General features: G+C 45.2%; 1 protein-coding gene across 1 annotated transcript in view; it reads right to left on the bottom strand.

Annotated features, from left to right (window-relative positions):
• The window catches only part of LOC134441009 (collagen alpha-1(XIX) chain), a 283,761-nt gene that overhangs the window by 87,399 nt on the left and 176,362 nt on the right, over positions 1-20,000 (bottom strand). The window contains exons 24-30 of the mRNA XM_063191198.1: positions 14,770-14,808; positions 14,305-14,349; positions 12,088-12,123; positions 11,151-11,195; positions 9,217-9,270; positions 8,055-8,108; positions 4,030-4,110 (exon numbers count right to left, since the gene is read on the bottom strand). Of these exons, the coding sequence (XP_063047268.1) occupies positions 4,030-4,110; positions 8,055-8,108; positions 9,217-9,270; positions 11,151-11,195; positions 12,088-12,123; positions 14,305-14,349; positions 14,770-14,808 (354 nt within the window). The remainder of the gene's footprint in view (positions 1-4,029; positions 4,111-8,054; positions 8,109-9,216; positions 9,271-11,150; positions 11,196-12,087; positions 12,124-14,304; positions 14,350-14,769; positions 14,809-20,000) is intronic.

The following is a 20,000-nucleotide window of genomic DNA, read 5'->3' as shown; positions in this document are numbered from 1 at the left end:
GGAGGGAGGTTTGCTAACGTTCCACCCAAGATCCTGATAGTTGGCCTCCGTTACATGAGCATGAGTCTGTGTGTGTGAGGTCCCTCTGCCATGAGGACTCGGTGTGTGTGTGTGTGTGTGTGTGTGTGTGTGTGTGTGTGTGTGTGTGTGTGTGTGTGTGTGTGTGTGTGTGTGTGTGTGTGTGTGTGTGTGTGTGTGAGTGGGGACGGCGCAGAGCACTGTGTGCACACCACTGGTTCCAACACTGCCGAGCACTTTTCCAATTTCCAATTTCTGTCATCTAGAATTCTTGCCAGCACACTTTATACAGCGAACAACCATAGTAGCAGGTGGATTCAAGCAAGACAAAACATTCAAAGCTGAAGTAAGAATACAAATAGACAAGTCCAAAATACAAGTGAAACGGTATATTTAGGGACAGTTTTCTTGGCGGAATGCTGGGTTATTTGCCTTACTGCAAAGTCATTCAGACATTAGATGAGAGAGTAATAACAATAGATTGGTTTTGCTTTCCTCGGCACTCAAAGACGCCTACAGTAGGCACTCATAGGTACACATTTTACTTCTGGTACAGCAATCGACTATCAAATCACGAGCCCAAGTTCTTACCCATTAGGCCTGTGTGCTGCACTAAAGCGAGACTGTTTTCTGGGAAATAGATCCATATACTTTACTGAAATAGATCCGTATACTTTACTGCCAGCATTTTAGATTGACTGAATGGAATCAAAAACAGCAACATTAACTCTAAAGGAGTTGCAAAATGAACCTGTTTCACCCTGAAAAAGTGGAGAGGTGCGGTGTTCCCTTGAGGCTCTTAACACATTTGGGACGCGCATTGCATACATTATGTGACTAGCATCATCTCTGCAGCCCTCTGAGCTGAGTGGAGTTTGTGTCTATAGCGTCTAAGTTTTGCTATTGGCGAGCATGTGGAAAACGAATCTCCTCTGAGTTCAAAAGTTCTCTTCGGTTAACCTCAAACCCTCTGCAGTGTTCCTAATGTACCGTATGCAGCTTCTCGGAAGCAGAATGTGACAAAGTTTTGGTTGAAAAACTTTGACTGGTCACACACCCCTCGGAATCAAACTTTATATACTTGCGCGTGTTCCCTAATTGTAGCTGTGGGCTATGCTTTGTCAGGAGGTTTCAGGAGACACAGAAGCCAAGAGTGGTAAGCTAAGCCTCAAACTCAAACCTCTAAACACAACACAACTAAGCTAAAACACGGCAACACAACTCGGCTAAACACATAGCGACACAACTCGGCTAAAACTCACTCAGCCACACAACTCTGCTAAAACTCAGCAACACAACTTGGGAAAAACACAGCAACACAATTCGGTTAAAAAAAAAAAACAGTAATACAACTCAGCTAAAACAACTTGGGAAACAGCAAAATATAACGTGGGGAAAATTACACACCTGGGCTACAAAATTAAGACATATTGAGCAGCAAAATGTGATTATGTAGCCGCATGCATAGGTGAATGCGTAGCAACATGCCAGTGGCTTCAGACTCTTTATTACACTCCCATCGCAATATTTGTACAGCATGTCAAAGCAGATCGTAAACATTTCCCTATCCATTTCTCCAGGCCTGCCAGTTCTCTCTCTCTCTCTTCTCTTCTCTCTCTCTCTCTCTCTCTCTCTCTCTCTCTCTCTCTCTCTCTCTCTCTCTCTCTCTCTCTCTCTCTCTCTCTCTCTCTCTCTCTCTCCATTATGCAAAAATACGGCTATGGTTACAGGCAGAATCAGAATACAGTGACAACAGAAATGCTATTGCAGACAAAAACCCCTGACAGGAACATATGCCAATTTATAGATGACAGCCTAAAACTGAGAAGGGCTTAAAATATTCTGCATTTGGCCACATTACATTTCACTGTCCCTGTTGTACCAATTATGTACAATACAGATCAAGTAAGTCTGCAGCAATATGTAGCATTATGGCCATTGAGAGTGAAATGTTATAATATATTACAGTAATATTTGAAGTGTTAATTCGACACTGTTCTGAGCATATGTACTCGATTTAGTATCAAATTCAAGTCTTTGAATGTTGGATTAACATCTTTTAACACTACTTCAGAGCATTGTATATGGCTTCAAACTGTTAACAGACAAGACCTACGATGTGGACCAGGGCTCTACCGTGGGTTGTCTATAAATGTAGAAACAGTAAATGTCTGGAGATGTAATTGAACGAAATTGTAATGTAATGCTGTGTATGGTGAACTGACCCAGGAAGGGCCTTTTTTGCCTTAGAGAAGTTTTGTTTTGTGTTTGATACTGGAACTTTGCTAGTGTAACTTTTTGTGGTTGCTGATACTGCATCCCTGGTGGTGATTTCCATATCCAATTATGATTAAATACCTTTCCTTTCCTCTCCTCTCCTCTCCGGCCTTAGCTTCCTTCTCTATGCATGCCTCTTCAACTAAGAAGCCACCCTACCAACACACACACACACACACACACACACACACACACACACACACACACACACACACACACACACACACACACACACACACACACACACACACACACACACACACACACACACACACACACACACACACACACACACACACACACACACACACACTCTCTCTCTCTCTCTCTCTAGTGTATATCTGTCAATATACTCTGTCCTCCAAAATGCTTTCTCTGACACTCACACAGTGCAAAACACCTTTTATGTGTAATATTGTATGTACTGTATGTGGGCCTATATCTTCTATATGTCCTGCCATGAAAAAATAAAACACAACAAAAAGGATTTTCTAAGTGTGCGGACTCCTCACTCTGAAACCTATATCTTCATCCCATTTCTTCAGTGTGTGAGTGTATCCTAACAACATAAAGCTGTTGCAGAAATTAGGCTGAGGTTCATGTTAAATGTATAATAATGTGATTTTATATTAATGTTAAATGTATTAAAATGTGGTTTTATAATATATAAATGTATGATGTATTTTTTCCTGCAAGTGCTCCTTCATAACCACACCAACCCAACCAACCCAACCAATCTCTCTCTCTCTCTCTCTCTCTCTCTCTCTCTCTCTCTCTCTCTCTCTCTCTCTCTCTCTCTCTCTCTCTCTCTCTCTCTCTCTCTCTCTCTCTCTCTCTCTCTCTCTCTCTCTCTCTCTCTCCCAAATGACCATGTGCACCAAATTATGCTTTTTTCCCCTCTTAGAAGGCTTTAGCCTCTCGTTTACACGTCAATAGAGGTTTTAGAATGTACATTCTAAAACTCCAATTTAAAAAAATATCCCATTTAGGAGGCTAAAACGCACCTGTCACAATGGGTTTTTTTTATCCACATGTTGTGTTTACAAGCAAATTGATACAAAAATATAGTACACATTTAACACAATGTGTAACCAGCACCTCAGTGTGCACTCAACAGATCTCCCTATAACCACATCACCTGCTGTAAGTTTTACACCTTATATAATGAGTCATGCTTATAACTCACCTAGCCTGGTCCTGACCATCCCATAATACTACCATTTCATTTTGTAGTCATGGTCTGGAATATGTGTGATCTGACGCGATTGCAGGAAGCGGGAGGTTAGCACTCAGTTATGGTTTGAAACGATTGGACAGCTCTCACCCAACTGCCGACAATTACTCAACAACAATATAGCGCAGACGTTTACGTCATCGTCACGAGCGCTGACGAGCGTCCTCCCCCTTTCGCCCTCACGTGGGGCACTTATTCGCTTATTGACTGTTTTCTGGGGAGGGTTGGCCGGCAAGATCCTGCCGGCCTGACATCGCTCCCCAGAGAACAGTCCCCAGACTAGTACGGAGCCAAATTTTGGCGGAAGCACGTCACTCATCAACATCACAGTGACCCTCTGAGGAAGACGGAAGTACACCGTCGAAACATGTCAGGTAAAAGATAAAAACTTTTACATGTCTTAAGGCAAAAGAAACCCCAAAGTGTTTAAGTTAAACAGTTGGACATAATGAACTTAATACATATGAGTACGTAGGATGGCGTGCAAGGCTATAACTCACCAGGTCTCCGTGTCCGAATTCGGCGGGCTCTCCTTTGGGTCCTGGGGGGCCGGGGGGTCCGACGACGCCTCCTGAGTCACCCTGCGGGGGTCACACAGAACACAACTGTGAGTTGGGGGTGGTGGTGGGAGTAAGGAGTGCTCTATTGCCACCACGTTGCCATGGTGACAGAGGGGCCTTGCTAGCTAGCTCGGTGGGCACTGGACGGTGGGTTGTGACACGGTTCAGGTGGGGTGGGGGTGTAGTGGAATGCGGCAGTGGGGTAGCAGGGTTTGCGGAGTGGGAATTCTTGAGTGGTGGTGGGGTGGGGGGTCAGAAGGGTTGGGCAGTGTGGCCTATGTGTGTGTGTGTGTCCGTGTGTGTGTGTCCGTGTGTGTGTGTCCGTGTGTGTGTGTGTGTGTGTGTGTGTGTGTGTGTGTGTGTGTGTGTGTGTGTGTGTGTGTGTGTGTGTGTGTGTGTGTCCGTATCCGTGTGTGTGTGTGTATGTGTGTGTGTGTGTGTGTGTGTGTGTGTGTGTGTGTGTATGTGTGTATGTGTGTGAGGCAGGGAGAGTGTGTGAGTGCGTGTGGTGACGGCGGTGCTAGTGCCATCTGTGTTGCTGGGCCCACACACACACACACACACACACACACACACACACACACACACACACACACACACACACACACACACACACACACACAAGGGTCTCATCTGACGCACAGGAGACTGTGCCTTCCAGACTCACACTCCATCACACGCTAACTTAAGCCCTCGCAACCGCCGCACGCGCACACACACACACACACACACACACACACACACACACACACACACACACACACACACACACACACACACACACACACACACACACACACACACACACACACACACACACACACACACACACACACACACAATGGCTGGAAGGAGCGGCAGGAATGGTACACTGTAAATAACTAAGAATATAGACGCTGCCAGTTTTCAGGACATGAAAGTCAGTGACATTTTCTGCAGGAATGTTAGCGTGACATACTGTGGTAAACAGCCATTTGAAAATGTTCTCCGAGGAAAACAAGAGACCCAACTCAAAGCTCTTGTAGCGAGAATCTGAATCTAAGACTCCTCCCGTCGCTATGGGATTAACCTATAGAAGGTTATGTACGGCACGACATCTAAATGAAAACAAAACGTGTCTGCTCTCTAAGACACACTCGACGACAACAACAACAACAACAGCAGAACAAAAAGAAAAAAAAAACACACCTCTTTATATTCACTCTGTGTGCCGAACGATCTAGTTAGCGGTATAAAACGACATTTAATTAGTCTGGAAAATAATCTTTATGTGCATTAAGAGCTCTGCCGCTTGGTTTGGTGTCTGATTGGAACAACAACCGCGCAGGGGTCCTGGCAGCATAATAATGAGCTCCCTTTAATTCGGAGACGAGGGCAGACCGAGCGACCGGGAATTTGCCGGGGGCTTACTCATTGACACGCGTCTTGCCGTTCATTCACTATGCAAATTAGAGAACAGAACAGCACGGCACGGTAGTCGCAACAGCAAATGATAAACAAAACAGTCACACACACACACACACTCACACAGACACAGACACACACACACACAACACATACCTGGATGTCACTCTGCCAAGTCTAATATAATGCTGGTGACTTATCTAAGGTGACAAAATAAACCTGTGTGTGTCTGTGTTTCAAGTTATGGTAATGGTATGGCGTAATAAATTACAACTAATGGATCGAAGACAAAACAGCAGTGGCCTTGACAAGATGTGACAATGCAACACATAATGATTTACAAGACAGGCGGCGTAATAGCACTGCAATAATTCACTCGCTCTGGTGAAGATATTACAGCTGCTGTCATTCTTCAGCTTCAAGAACGGCGTCCATGTTGATTTTTCCAATTTCAAAGTCATGATTCGAGCGAGCGTTGAGCTGAAGCGCGACAGGCACTGATGTCGGCACTGCAGCAGGCCTGATGGCGTATGCTGTGATTCTCAAAGTGTGGTCCGGGGACCACTTGTGGTCCGTGAGAGAGCTCAGGTGGTCCGCGAGGGGATTTCTACTTTTCCAAGACGAGCTAGCAGTATGCTATATTTGTAACATAATTACAAAGCTAAACATAGCTGAAGTGTTATTTTTACCACAATAAAAGAGGCTTGTAATGCGAACAAAAAGTGAGTGATCCGCATCGAAATTAGCAGCGTCAAATTAGCACCCCTCAACTGTCACTTCAGTTGACAGGTGGTCCCTGAACATTTTTGGGGGACAAAGTGGTCCGCAGTCTGAAAAAGTTTGAGAAACAATGGCGTATAGAGTACGGGGAGCCAAGCAGCCCTGGGCTACGTCGGCTGCTAATGACCTGCTCGGGCTGCGCAGACACAGACACAGGCCTTAGTGAGTGTGTTACAATATGCGACCTTGCCTCCTCCACTTGTGCTTGTTTCCTCGCTCCGCCTCTTGGCCCCTTCTCCGTGGAGAAAACGATAGAGTTTCCCAGCTGTCAGCCTAGCCACAACAACTTTTGAGGGACTGTTTTTCATTCACCATCCCAATTGCAAATGAGAAGAAGGCTTTACAATTGAGCTTTTATAAGATATTGAAATATAACGCTGTGGTTAGTGATGTCATCATGACATATTACTTCCTGGTACGAGGAGACAAGCACAAGTGGAGGAGGCAAGGTTGCATATTGTAACGCTCTCCTGGTGGAGCTGTAATGAGGAAGGACGACTCCTTCCAGGGCAAATCTTGGTTCAAATATTGAATCTTGGAGTTGACATGTGTTCTCTTCTACAGTAGGGTTGGTAGACTGCTAGCTTTCCACAGGGCACCATGTTGATACATACGCACATACATACATACTGTACATACATACAGTATACATATGTACACACACGCACACGCACACGCACACACACGCACACGCACACACACGCACACACACGCACACACACACACACACACACACACACACACACACACACACACACACACACACACACACACACACACGCACACACACGCACACACACACACACACACACACACACACACACACACACACACACACACACACATACTGTACATACATACATACATACATACATACATACATACATACATACATACATACATACATACAGTACATACATAGATACAGGTACTTTATTTACACATTAATGCTATCTTACACTCATCCATGAGTTTCTGCATGGTGGTAATGTGAAACTGCAGGCAGGCAGGCTAATTGGCTCAGGTGAAAGAGGGTTGGCTGCCAAAACTACACTTAATGCTGAACGCAAATTTGGATGGATGCTCACGCTGCAGGGTTGGAGGTGGCCAGTTTGGTGCCCCAGGCACATACTGTATGTACTGTACAGTATATGAGTAAGCATGCCGTAAGCATGATGTTTTTGTTAAGTCTGTAGGAGGAAGACATATATAATGCACAGACGGATTTACTTATTTTCACAGTGGTCATGGTAACCAGAGCTGAAGTTAGCTGATCCCAATTAGGGTGATGTGCAATATGGTAGGGCTAGACACCAGATTTTTTCTGCTCCAGGAGCAGAATTACAAACTGTGGGATTACATGCTTTTAAGGTTGTAAGAAGCAGTGACTATAATACAGGAATTCTACTGTACTGACTGATCTATTTATGTTTAGTTGTGATAACTGGCGCTAATGCTAGCTGATGCCAATTACGATGCCCAATTAGCATGATGCAAATTAGCATAGCGCTAGCCCAGGCATCCTGTTTGTCGACGGCACATTTGTATGACCGCTATCTTTGAGACTTGATATGTGCGTGGAAAAAAAATGACAGTTAAGTTTATTAAATGAAGAAAACTAGCAGCGTCGTCCATACAGTATTCCCAAGGAGAGTGCATTCCACACAGTATTCCCAAGGAATGTGCATTCCCTATGCATTCCGTGACTAAGCTAGCTTTGCATATTTTGAATGCAGGATTTAATTTGATTTCATTTTTGATCAGGCATCCAGCTGGACTACCTTCTCTCCTTTAGGGCCTTCTCTCCCCGTGGCTCCAGGTTCTCCTCGTGAACCCTGAAAAACAAAGAGATAGAGGGATTAGAAAGAAAGACAGACAGAAGAAAGAGATTGAGAGAGAGCAGGAAATAGAGATAGGCATAGTAGATTGATATAGTTAGAGAGAGAGAGAGAGAGAGAGAGAGAGAGAGAGAGAGAGAGAGAGAGAGAGAGAGAGAGAGAGAGGCAAGTAGAGAGAGAAATATCTATCATGTTAAGACACTCGCATTTCCCTCTCACATTCATCGAGTCCCATTCAATGCACCAGCGAGCCACACTGTTTCAACATAATTTCCCTTAGCCCAGGATTTATGAAATCCCTCCCCCTGCCTCCCCCTCTCTCTCCCCTTCTACCTCCCCACTCTCCCTTCTCTCTGCTCTCTCTCTCCTCCCTCTCCACTCTCCCTTCTCTCTGCTCTCTCTCTCCTGCTCCCTCTCTACTCTCCACTCTACCTCCTTCTCCCTTTCCACTCTCCCTTCTCTCTGTTCTCTCTCTCTCTCCTCCCTCTCCACTCTCCACTCTCCCTCCTCTGCTTTTGAATAAAGACAGATGCTCATTACGGCTAACAGGTGCTGGGAACAGATTGGGCCCAGCCCACGTGCCTCACACATAAAGCACTGGGATCTGCCTCTATCTACTAATTAATTCTCAAATTTGATTACTGATCGTCTGTGTAACAATTCAGCACTTCGCTCCTTCCTTTCCCTTCTCATCTCCTTCTCCTCCTCCTACCTTATCCTCACTTGTCGTCTGTCTGCTAAATCTCTCCTTTCTTCCAGCCTTTCCCTTCCCCATCCACCTGCTCCCCCCTTCACTTCTTCCATTTCTCTTCCTCTCTCTCTCTCTCTCTCTCTCTCCCTCTCTCTCTCTCTCTCTCTCTCTCTCTGTCTCTCTCTCTCTCTCTCTGTCCTCTGTTCATCTTCCTCTTGGCATGGTGTACTTCACTGCTATTTCGCTGCTCTCTATTCTGCCGGAGTGGGAGAAGGCCCAAGAGATTGGCTAAGCTTCAGACCGAGAGGAGCGATGGAGGGAGAACGAGTGACTGAAGAGGAGGAGGAGGAGGAGGAGAAGGAGAGAAAAAGAGACGACCACTTGCCTGACGTGATGTGGCGGTGGGTCACTTACCACTTCTCCAGGTACACCGGGCAGCCCGATGGTGCCTGCTGGACCCTCTTTGCCCTACAAAACAAAAGAATAAAAAAAAAAGAAAAATGAAGACCTTGTTCCCACAGGTGTGTGAAAGACTCTTTTCTATTTTTTATTCATCATACTCAGGGGCGGAGCTATAGGTGGGGCAAGCAGGGCATTTGCCCCTGGGCCCAGGGTCCTCTCTTATTGGTGTGGTGGGGGCCCTATTATGACCTTGACAGGCTGTGTGGGGGGCCCTATCAGTGTTTTGCCCTGTGGCCCTGTGTGCAGTTGTTCTGCCACTGATCATACTTCAATATGGAAGTTGTGCTTTTTGGTGCCATGCAGGTCTATGACCATCAGTCTCTGCTCAACTGCAGCGGAGATCGCTACTCGACTGGCCTCTCCTATTGTGAGCAAATACCAGCATGTGCTTTACAGAGGGTGTCAATATAGTGTATGTAGAGGAATTGATTACTCCATACTTCGTTTGTGTGCGCATACAGTATGTGTACCCGTACACACAGATACATTCTTTCTCTAGGGATATTGTGTTTATGTGTGTGTGTGTGTGTGTATGTGAATGTGTGCGTGTGTGCATGTGTGTATGGTGCACTTTCTCACACAAACCACCTCCAGAGCTGGTGTGTGATTGTAGGAAAGTGTGTGTGTGTGTGTGTGTGTGTGTGTGTGTGTGTGTGTGTGTGTGTGTGTGTGTGTGTGTGTGTGTGTGTGTGTGTGTGTGTGTGTGTGTGTGTGTGTGTGTGTGTGTGTGTGTCTGCTTGTCTGTGTATGCACCTTCTCACATGAACCCCGAACAATTTGCGCCGTGCTGGCGGCAGCCTCCAGAGTTGATATGTGAATGTTGGATATTGTATATGTGTGTATGTGTATGTGTATTTTGAAAGCGCTTTGAGACAACTTTTGTTGTGATAGTGTGTGTGTGTGTGTGTGTGTGTGTGTGTGTGTGTGTGTGTGTGTGTGTGTGTGTGTGTGTGTGTGTGTGTGTGTGTGTGTGTGTGTGTGTGTGTGTGTGTGTGTGTGTGTGTGTGTGTGTGTGTGTGTGTGCATGTGTGTTTGTGTGTGTATTTGTACGTGCCTGTGTGTGTGTGTGTGTGCATGTGTTTGTGTGTGTATTTGTACGTGCCTGTGTGTGTGTGTGTGTGTGTGTGTGTGTGTGTGTGTGTGTGTGTGTGTGTGCGCATGTGTGATTGTGTGTGTGTGTGTATGTGTACGTGCCTGCATGTGTGTGTGTGTGTGTGTGTGTGTGTTGCACACATTTGTCCTTGGCACAGAGCTGGCTTTTAAGCGAATGGAACCATTTGGGTAGTAGCAGTAATTGCGCTTTTCGGACTACAGTGGCAGATCTAGCCATTTTGTGGACCTAGGCGAAATATAAAAATGGGGCCCCTCAAAAGTCATTACATAGACATAAAATGCTGTGTGTTGGTGCTATTTCTGTTTTGCCTCATATAGATCTATCTCAATGACCTTACCTAAGTGACAAATTAAGATCAAGCTACTTTTTTGTGTGTTAAATGCTACTAGTGTGATAGTTGAAGGCCCTATGGAGGATAGATTTGGTCGGGGCCCTATAGGAAATTGCGGAATGGAAAGTCCGCCTCTGTGGACTACAGTGGCTTAGAGTGGCCGTGATCGCAAAGGAAAATAAAACATCATTCTGCCAAGGCACTAGCAGCTTGCCCTTTAAATGGTGGAAAGGTGATAGAATCCTCAATGTTTTGACTGGCCAAATGAAGGCATACCTGTTATTGATCGAGGGCACAGCAATGTTAGCCTATTTTTTCAGAAGAAAATTCTGTTTTTTAAAAACACGAGTTCAAGGCTCGTTTTGAAAAGTGCCTTTGCTGTTTGCTTTTAATATTGTCTGTGGCCTGGTGGAGTGGACGGCAGAGCTGGGTGTCACCTACCTCTGAGCCCTGTCTGCCAGCAGGCCCTGGTGGTCCAAGAGAGCCCTTTATAGAGGAAGAAGAAGAAGAAGAAGAAGAAGAAGAAGAAGAAGAAGAAGAAGAAGAAGAAGAAGAAGAAGAAGAAGAAGAAGAAGAAGAAGAAGAAGAAGAAGAAGAAGAAGAAGAACAATTGTTTGAACATGGTAATGGTGTTGACAGTGCCAGAGGTTGTGAAAGGCAGAGACATGGGCCGGGGTTTGTGGAGAGAGAGAGACACACATACAGAAGAACACAGAGAGGGACTTGCTGTACTGTAAGAGAGAAACACCATTACCGGTTCAGAGTTATTTTCCTCCACACTCACCCAACATTTATTATGGAGAGTGTAAAAACACTTATGGAAAATCAATGGCTGTTAAGCTGTAAGGCTGTTGTGCAAACACTCGAGTAAACGCTAAAGAGATAACTCTGAATTCCTACATCTTCTCTATCTAAAGTAGACCAGTGGTTCCCAAACTTTTTCAGCGAGGACCCCTTTTAGGCACTTCTGAATATTTTCGAACCAAGGCAATTTATTTGTCCATTAATATTGCTAGATTGTCCATTAATAGTTTGTCCGATGATTGCTAGAAATCATCAATGGGCAAATAGGCCAATATCCATCAAACATACAAGTGAATATTGTTACTAACCAAATTATGGAATTATGTTAGCTGTGGATTTCCCTTTTTTATAGAATGTTCCTTTTGACCCCCCTTCAGTAGCTCCGCCACCGCCCCTAGGGGTCCCGGCTCCCAGTTTGAGAACCACTACAGTAGACTATTCTCCCAGAAGGTATAGCCTTGCACAACACTTTACACAATACTGCCTGGGGCGCTCTAAATACCAGTACAACTGACAGTAACCATGTGCCTCATTTTAAAGTAATATGTAACATTCTCTATTGGATGGTATTTACCTTCAAACCCTGGACTCCTTGGATTCCTCTTTCTCCCTGTAGTTTGAAAAAAAAGTGGAAATAAATTAAGATAATAGACCCATTGTGTAAATAAAGCACACAGCTACAACACCTGAGGAAACTATTACAATATAATACAATACAACATGCATTATATAGCACAGTATCACAACTGAAGTTGTGAAGATGAAGTTGACTCAAAGCGCATGCAAAAGCAAGACAGTATTCCAATAGTATATAGGCCTACTTTTTCAACAATTTAAATCAAATGACTAACAGTTAATGTTAAAACACTTAATTGTATTTTCAACGGATGAACAGCTTCAAACATGCAATACAATATAAATCAAACTAAACAGGTTTTCCACAGTTCACGTGTTAATGGCAGGATTGCAATTTATTTTATAACTTATGTCAGTGATGACCTTTCCGCCATAGGTATTGACATTTAAAAATATCCTTTTATAAGCCAAGTGGTTATGCCCTCTTTGGGTCACCGCATCATTTATATACTGTCTCTGGCATGTGAGAGTGCTACAAAATGTCATGTGTGCAATTACATTTAATGAAAATAGGTAACATTTTGAAACATGTGTCATATGTATAGCAGTCAGAATCCTAATCAGCTTTAGGATAGGATAAGATAGGATAGGAAGACCCTTTATTGTCTCTTCTAGAGAGCAATTTGGTTTGGGCACAGAGAATCTGAGTGTTTACAAAAAGAACACATGTCAACACATTAGACAAAAAAAATAACATGCAGGACTGGACCCAAAAAAATGTAGCCTATCTATCATCCAAACATGCACATATACACACCATTATTTCATACCATAACTCTTTCAAAAACCCCCCCCCCCAAAAAAAAAAAAAAAAAAACACACACACACACACTAATTTAATAGACCTGGAATATTTCCTTTAGTGGCCAAGTTAACCTACATGTGAAAGGGGTTTGGCTGTATGTGCCACTCTGCATATACAGTAGCCAACACAGATATATCAGAGAGACCGAATAAGATAATACTCCTAGAATATGTAATACTTAGAAAGCACACTCCACACACACCACACACATACAGTACACAGCAGTAAGCCATACTTATAAAACACTCTGCACAATACACACAGTAATACGTAGTACTCTACACACATACAGAGTAATTTGCTGTAGTCTACTTTACAGTTTGGATAAACCCCATGCACGGTCCTCTCCATGATAGTCATTAGTCTGAGCTCACTGGTCTAAGCTCTGTGGACCTAAGCAGGGGCCTAACAAGACCACTGTGGACCACAGGATAATATAGCTGGGACCTGATATGAATCACTGATTCTTGAGAATTTTTGAAAGAAGAAAAAACTCTCAAAGTCTCCATAATTTTCTATTTCCGTAAAATAAGGGTTTTCCATGACTCTTGCTTTGTTTTGTCAGACAAAAACATAATAATTTAAAACATGTAATATGAATAAATGCTCTCTTCCATATGCACAATGAGACCAGTGAGGAGGACCATTAAATATCATAGCTGGGACCTCATAAGAGAACATGCATTCTTCCACATGCACATGATAGCAGGGAGCCTAAAGATAACACACTCAGCACCTATAGAGGAAGAACTCTTTATTTCAGTTTCACACACACACAATGAACACGCGAGCACACACACACACGCACGCACGCACGCGCACGCACGCACGCACGCACGCACGCACGCACGCACGCACGCACACACACACACACACACACACACACACACACACACACACACACACAAATAAGATACAATGGGGGATTTGGTAGTAGTGCTTAAGTGACAGACCTTGTCCGGCCGTGTTACTGTAATCTACTCTCAAAGGCTGTGTTGATCTAATGAACTCGTCGCCCCCCCCCCCCCCCCCCAATCCTCTGGGGAAAAGGCAGTGTTGATCTAATCACACACACACACACACACACACACACACACACACACACACACACACACACACACACACACCACACACACACACACACACACACACACACACACACACACACACACACACACACACTCCCATTCTCTCCACTTACCTGCACCCCTGCCCCCCACTACAATCTCTCTCTCTCTCTCTCTCTCTCTCTCTCTCTCTCTCTCTCTCTCTCTCTCTCTCTCTCTCTCTCTCTCTCTCTCTCTCTCTCTCTCTCTCTCTCTCTCTCTCTCTCTCTCTCTCTCCACTTACCTGGTCTCCCTTCTCCCCCTTCTGGCCCTTCTCTCCCTCTTCTCCCTCAAGCAGGAAACAGAGAAGACACAGCATCAGCAGGGGTGACATGGCCAAAGGCAGGCCACTTCCACCTCCAGAGTACAGTATAGTACAGGGAGAATTACAATCACACACAGAGAGATGGAGAGAGAGAGAGAGAGAGAGAGAGAGAGAGAGAGAGAGAGAGAGAGAGAGAGAGAGAGAGAGAGAGAGAGAGAGAGAGAGAGAGAGAGAGCATATAAAAGGAAGAAAGAGGGATGCAATTTATCAGTGAAAAGAAGGAAAAGCAGACACAGAGTCGTCAAAGGGAAAGAAGAAGACAAAGAAGATGGAGAAGTAGAAGAGGAAGAAGAAAAAGATGAAGAAGAAGAACTAGAAGAAGAAAGACAAAAAGCTTCAGAAAGAAAGTGTAAAACAAGGGGAGGACAATACTCGTCTACTTACAGGTCCAGAGAGGTGCCTCAGCCCATGAGCTGTCATCACCTACAGGGGGGGACAAGAGGACGAGGACTACATTAAAAAGGCGTCACTAACATCTGGCAACTTGGGGTGCAAAAGAGGATGATGACTACACGTGAATTAGAGACGCGCCACTACATCTGGCAAGGTGGGGGGGGCACTACTAAACCACACAGCTCCCCCCGTGGTGAGACGCAGCGAGTCCTTGTTAACTGTTAAGGCTGTTTGGGAGCGTCACAGGCAGGGCCGGATTAAAATGCAGGCTAGATATAGCTGCAGCCTAGGGCCCCCACCTGCCAGGGAACCCCTGGTTGGCCAAAAGTGAGAAATTGCCGAAGTGTAATGAGATGCAATATTGAAAAAAAAATCATCCGTGGTGTTGAGTACAGTTGGTAGACATGTTAACTTAAAAACTTGTAATTATGACACTGCCTTTGTAAATATGTCACAAACATTGTCCTCTGGGGCCCCCACAGCAACCTGTAGCCTATGGGCCCCAAGCAATCCGGCCCGGCCAACAGTAGTGGGAAAACGCTGGTGGGGACGCCAACCTCCAGTGCATCGCACCGTGTGGTGTGTGCTGTATGTGCAGACTGCAAACTCTGTGACTGACAATGAGATGGATTGGCTCTCAGTTGTTCCAGGACGATGGGGTGGCCAACAAAATGAAGTTCATTAAGCTGTGCATATTACACAGGGGCTTTCGGTAGCGTGGCTGGGTAAGCTGCGATGTGTTCTTGCTGGTTGGTGCGGTGGCTCTTCCTGTGTGTTTTTTGGAAAGTTCCAACCTATGCTTCATACTTTTTTTTTAGGTATTCCCAAATCTTAAACTTCTACACTTCCAAATGTTCTTGCTTGTTTTCTTTCAATCGATAAGGTGTTATTCCCTTATAGAGTGGCGTCCAAAGAAACTAAAGAAAGGTAACTTTACAACAAACATACTTTGAATCCTTCTTCTCTTTTACAGTATAAGCTGATACAGAGGCTTTTAAAATATGTTACATATTTACCAAATATGTACCTCACCCCCCATGTCTCCTCTCTCCTCTCGACTCCTACAGCCTACCACCCAGCGTCTCCTCTCTCTCGTCTCGACTCCTACAGCCTACCACCCTGCGTCTCCTCTCTCTCCTCTGGACACCACATGTGTACATCACCGCCCATGTGTCCTGTCTCCTCTCTCACCTCCTCCGTCCGCTCCCCACTCCTCTCTCCTCTCCTGCACCTACAGATCACCACGTGTCTCCTCTCTCTCCTCTCCTCCCTAGGCACATACAGCCCGACACCTTGCGTCTCCTCTCTCTCCTCTCTCCTCTGGACACGTATCACGCTGTGTCACCTCTCTCCTATGGATACCCACAGCCTGCCAGCCTACCACACTGCGTCCCCACCCCCCTCAACTCTCCTCTCTCCTCTCTCCCCTGGACTCCCCACGTCTCCCCCCCATGTCTCCTGTCTCCTCTTTGCCTTGGACACCCCACGTCTCTCCTCTCCTCTCTTCTCTCTCCTCTCTCTCCGGTGATCCATGTTAATCCCCTGCTAATGACGTCCTAAGCGGAGGATAACTCTTATACCGTTAGCACCCTGACGGTGGCAAATAAGCCCCCAAGGTGAAATACACACCATCCACTCACTCACACGCACGCCTGCACGCACGCACACACGTACACTTCACGGCAAACAAGTCCCCTTTTACTGAGCCTGTGTACAAGCAGTGGCTGCCTGCCTGCCTGTCTGACTGACACCCAATGATGTGCTCTGCCTGCACTCCTTCAGCCTGAGGACTTTAGTGAAGGAGGCTTAACAGGCTGCCAGTCAAGAGAGAGCAGCGCACCGACGGCTGTATAAACGGACGGATGGATGGATGGATGGATGGATGGATGGATGGATGGATGAGTTGATGGATGGACAGACGGACGAACAGACAGACAGACAGACGGATGGACGGACCATAGAGGGACAGCTTCTGCCTGGTCGCCCAGCATCAGTAGCCTGATTATCATCGACTTTCAAATCTCTTCGAGACTTGGTCTGACCAAGAGCATAACAGTTAACATTACCCAAACGGCATGGTTGACCCGCCTCCCAAGGTTTGCTACTGGTTGACAGGCATCAGACAAAGTGGGTGGAGTTCCCGATTTTTCGGGAGATCAGAAACGATATTTGCATTGCTCTTGGCCTGACTACAGATGGTGTTGCACCACTAGAAGGGCGTGGCCTGGCTAGAGCATCAGTACCTACAGTACGTGCAGTCAGCTTAGAGAGTTGAAATTGCTACTCCCTAAGTGTTGTTTTACTACTCCCTAAGTGTTACTACTCCCTGCTGTGTTGATTTATCTCATCTCCATCTCCATCTCCACCATAGACCTACAGTGCCACCAAATTCTCTCTAGATTAGCCTTTCCAAGGCCTCCTTTACTTCCCATGTTGGGAGTAGTGGCTGGGAGTGTGAAGGGAGAGACCCACCAGCGAAATGGCTTGTAAGGCCCTCCGCATCAGTTCTGACAGCACTGCGGAGCACTTTCGCTTCTGACACAATTCCGACCCCGCAGACGATTTCACCACAGCAGAGAATGGAAAGTCATTGGGCGGCTCCAAGAAAAATAGAACTCGTCTCTAATCGCTAGCCAGTGTCCGTGTGCGGGGTTCTATTGAAAACAATGGAATCGAACTTTTGCGGAGCAGTGCTCTACACTTTGGCAGAGCCGGTGTGCGGAGGCCCCAAGAGCTGTAATAATAATGGAGGAATAATGGTCTCTATGCTGCTCGAACCTCAGCTGAACCCTCCCATCTTCATTTGTCAGTACCAGGTGATGCTGCATTTTTCGACTCAGCCCTTTCCGAGATCTGAGCTATTCTAATGGGGGCAGATTTTCTTTCTTAACATAGGCCTACTCCAAATATTCTCCCAAAAGGTAACGCTGTTTGCTAGTTGTCTGCTGATGTTGCATGACCTTTTGGATGTTATTAGGAACAAATCAAGATGTTTTTTGTCCAAATATAAACAAAAACACATTTGTATACAAAATAGGGGCCCACGAGGGTACAGGGCCCACCGGGAAATGCCCGGTAGGCTATACCAGATGCCAGTCCAGCCCTGCCACCTCCTCTCTAGATTAGCCTCTCCAAGGCCTCCTTTACTTCCCATGTTGGGAGTAGTGGCTGGGAGTGAGAAGGGAGAGAGTCACCAGCGAAACGGAGAATTGTGAGGTGGAATAATAATGGAGGAATAATGGTCTCATACTGCTCGAACCTCAGCTGAACCCTCCCATCAACCCTCCCTCTCCCTGAAACACACCCACTATCTGAGCTCTTTGGAATAAAGAGGGAGAGACAGGGGGATGTCTCCTGATGCAGTGTCAAAATCAAAGGCTATTTTCCTCCAACGCTTTCAACTTTTCACATCTCAGTGAGAGAGAAAGAGAAAGGGAGAGAGAGAGGTGGGGAGGGGGAGAGAGAGAGAGAGAGAGAGAGAGAGAGAGAGAGAGAGAGAGAGAGAGAGAGAGAGAGAGAGAGAGAGAGCGAGAGAGAGAGAGATAGCAGACAGGTGAGGTATAGGAGCGGAAGGGTAAACTTTCAGGAGATATTTCTTCTGTCGACAGTGGAAAAGTAAAATTCCCTGCTGATGTCTACTGACTGGCAATATAAGGGAATACATAAAGCAAAATATGGTGTTACCTAGCAATTTCTACAATATCTACACAATTTCTACGCAAGGTAAACAGATCTACACTCTATATGCCGAATACTCCAAAAAGCATAGCAGCATACAGTACAGCGGCTGCGCACAATTATAAACAGCAGCTAATTTCATTTCAAATTATAGCTAGATTAATGCTGTATTGATGGGAGGAGGGTGCCCTTGATCTGACCTCTAAGGGTTGGAAGTACATGTATAACCGAGGCCAACCAGCAAAGAGGAAACCTCCCTACCGAAGCCTCATATAGTATCAGTAGCGCTGAGCTATTGGACTGCTTTTTTTAGCTGAGTGGTATTGTGCTGTGCCTTCCATACCCGAACTGAAGTTTTGCCTGCGTGGTGGCGGGTTCAAGCCCCAAGTGGCGACTGGGCAGGTACACCTCAGTTACATAAGGATGCATAGTATGGATGCAACTTGGAAGACATGGATATAGTATACGTATATGGATGCAACTTGGACGAGAGGAGACAGTGCATCAGTGATGTGATAGTGACACAGCACTGCCTTACCAAAGGAATAGTCAATTTAAAAGTTATCCATTTTGTTTTGCTTCTCCAAAAAAGGATTATTTCTCGAAGACGTTCCACTTTCTCTTCATGTCTAATCGGCCCTGATGACACACTCCTCAAATCCACAGGCTCCACATCACAGGCCTCTATCTCCAAATAAATATCTACAATGAATGCAGATGGAGAGATACTTTTGTAGGCCTTGATGTCTTCCTTCCTCTTTTCTTCTGTGGTGCTCGGCTTTTATTTTGAATATTTACTGAATGACAAACTAGGCTCCCCGTCGGCTGTCTAATTTTCCCGTAATTATTTCTTACTGTGACAGAGATTTGATTAGTATGGTCCAATTTACGACTTCCGACAATTAAGAAAAGTGTGTTTACTTGGAGATGAAAAGGAACATGTTTTTGTTGTTTTATCATATTGGCTCTTTCGTTAGGCTTCAATTATTAAATTAGCATGAGGTGATTATAAACACAAATATTTTACCTCCAATTCTAGACTAAATCAATTTTCCCCTGCTGCAAAAAAAAAAAAACTCCTTGTACTGCACTTTGTAGAATGAAAGTTGTTTTGAAATACATTATACATACTATTTCAAATGTACAGTAAGAACTAATGCTTCAGTGCTCTGTTTCATTTAATTGAAAACTACTTGCACTATGTTTCATGTTGCTGGGAATTTTTATTGGTTTCAACATTGGGGGAAAAATGGACTGTGCCGCTGAGAAACATTGTTTATTGATTGCCTACAGCAAGTACGCCCACATTTGGTAGTAAGTAAATTTCACTGCCTGCCTTGAATTGTTTAGATGTGGGTCGCTAAGTAGATGTAGCCTAACTAGAATCATAGCATAGTAGTGTGTGTGTGTGTGTGTGTGTGTGTGTGTGTGTGTGTGTGTGTGTGTGTGTGTGTGTGTGTGTGTGTGTGTGTGTGTGTGTGTGTGTGTGTGTGTGTGTGTGTGTGTCTGTCTGTCTGTCTGTCTGTCTGTCTGTCTGTCTGTCT

The sequence above is a fragment of the Engraulis encrasicolus genome, chromosome 24, assembly GCF_034702125.1.
Source record: "Engraulis encrasicolus isolate BLACKSEA-1 chromosome 24, IST_EnEncr_1.0, whole genome shotgun sequence".
Taxonomy (NCBI): domain Eukaryota; kingdom Metazoa; phylum Chordata; class Actinopteri; order Clupeiformes; family Engraulidae; genus Engraulis; species Engraulis encrasicolus.
The sequence above is the reverse complement of the archived record's forward strand: the minus strand, read 5'-3'. Positions and strand labels throughout refer to the sequence as shown.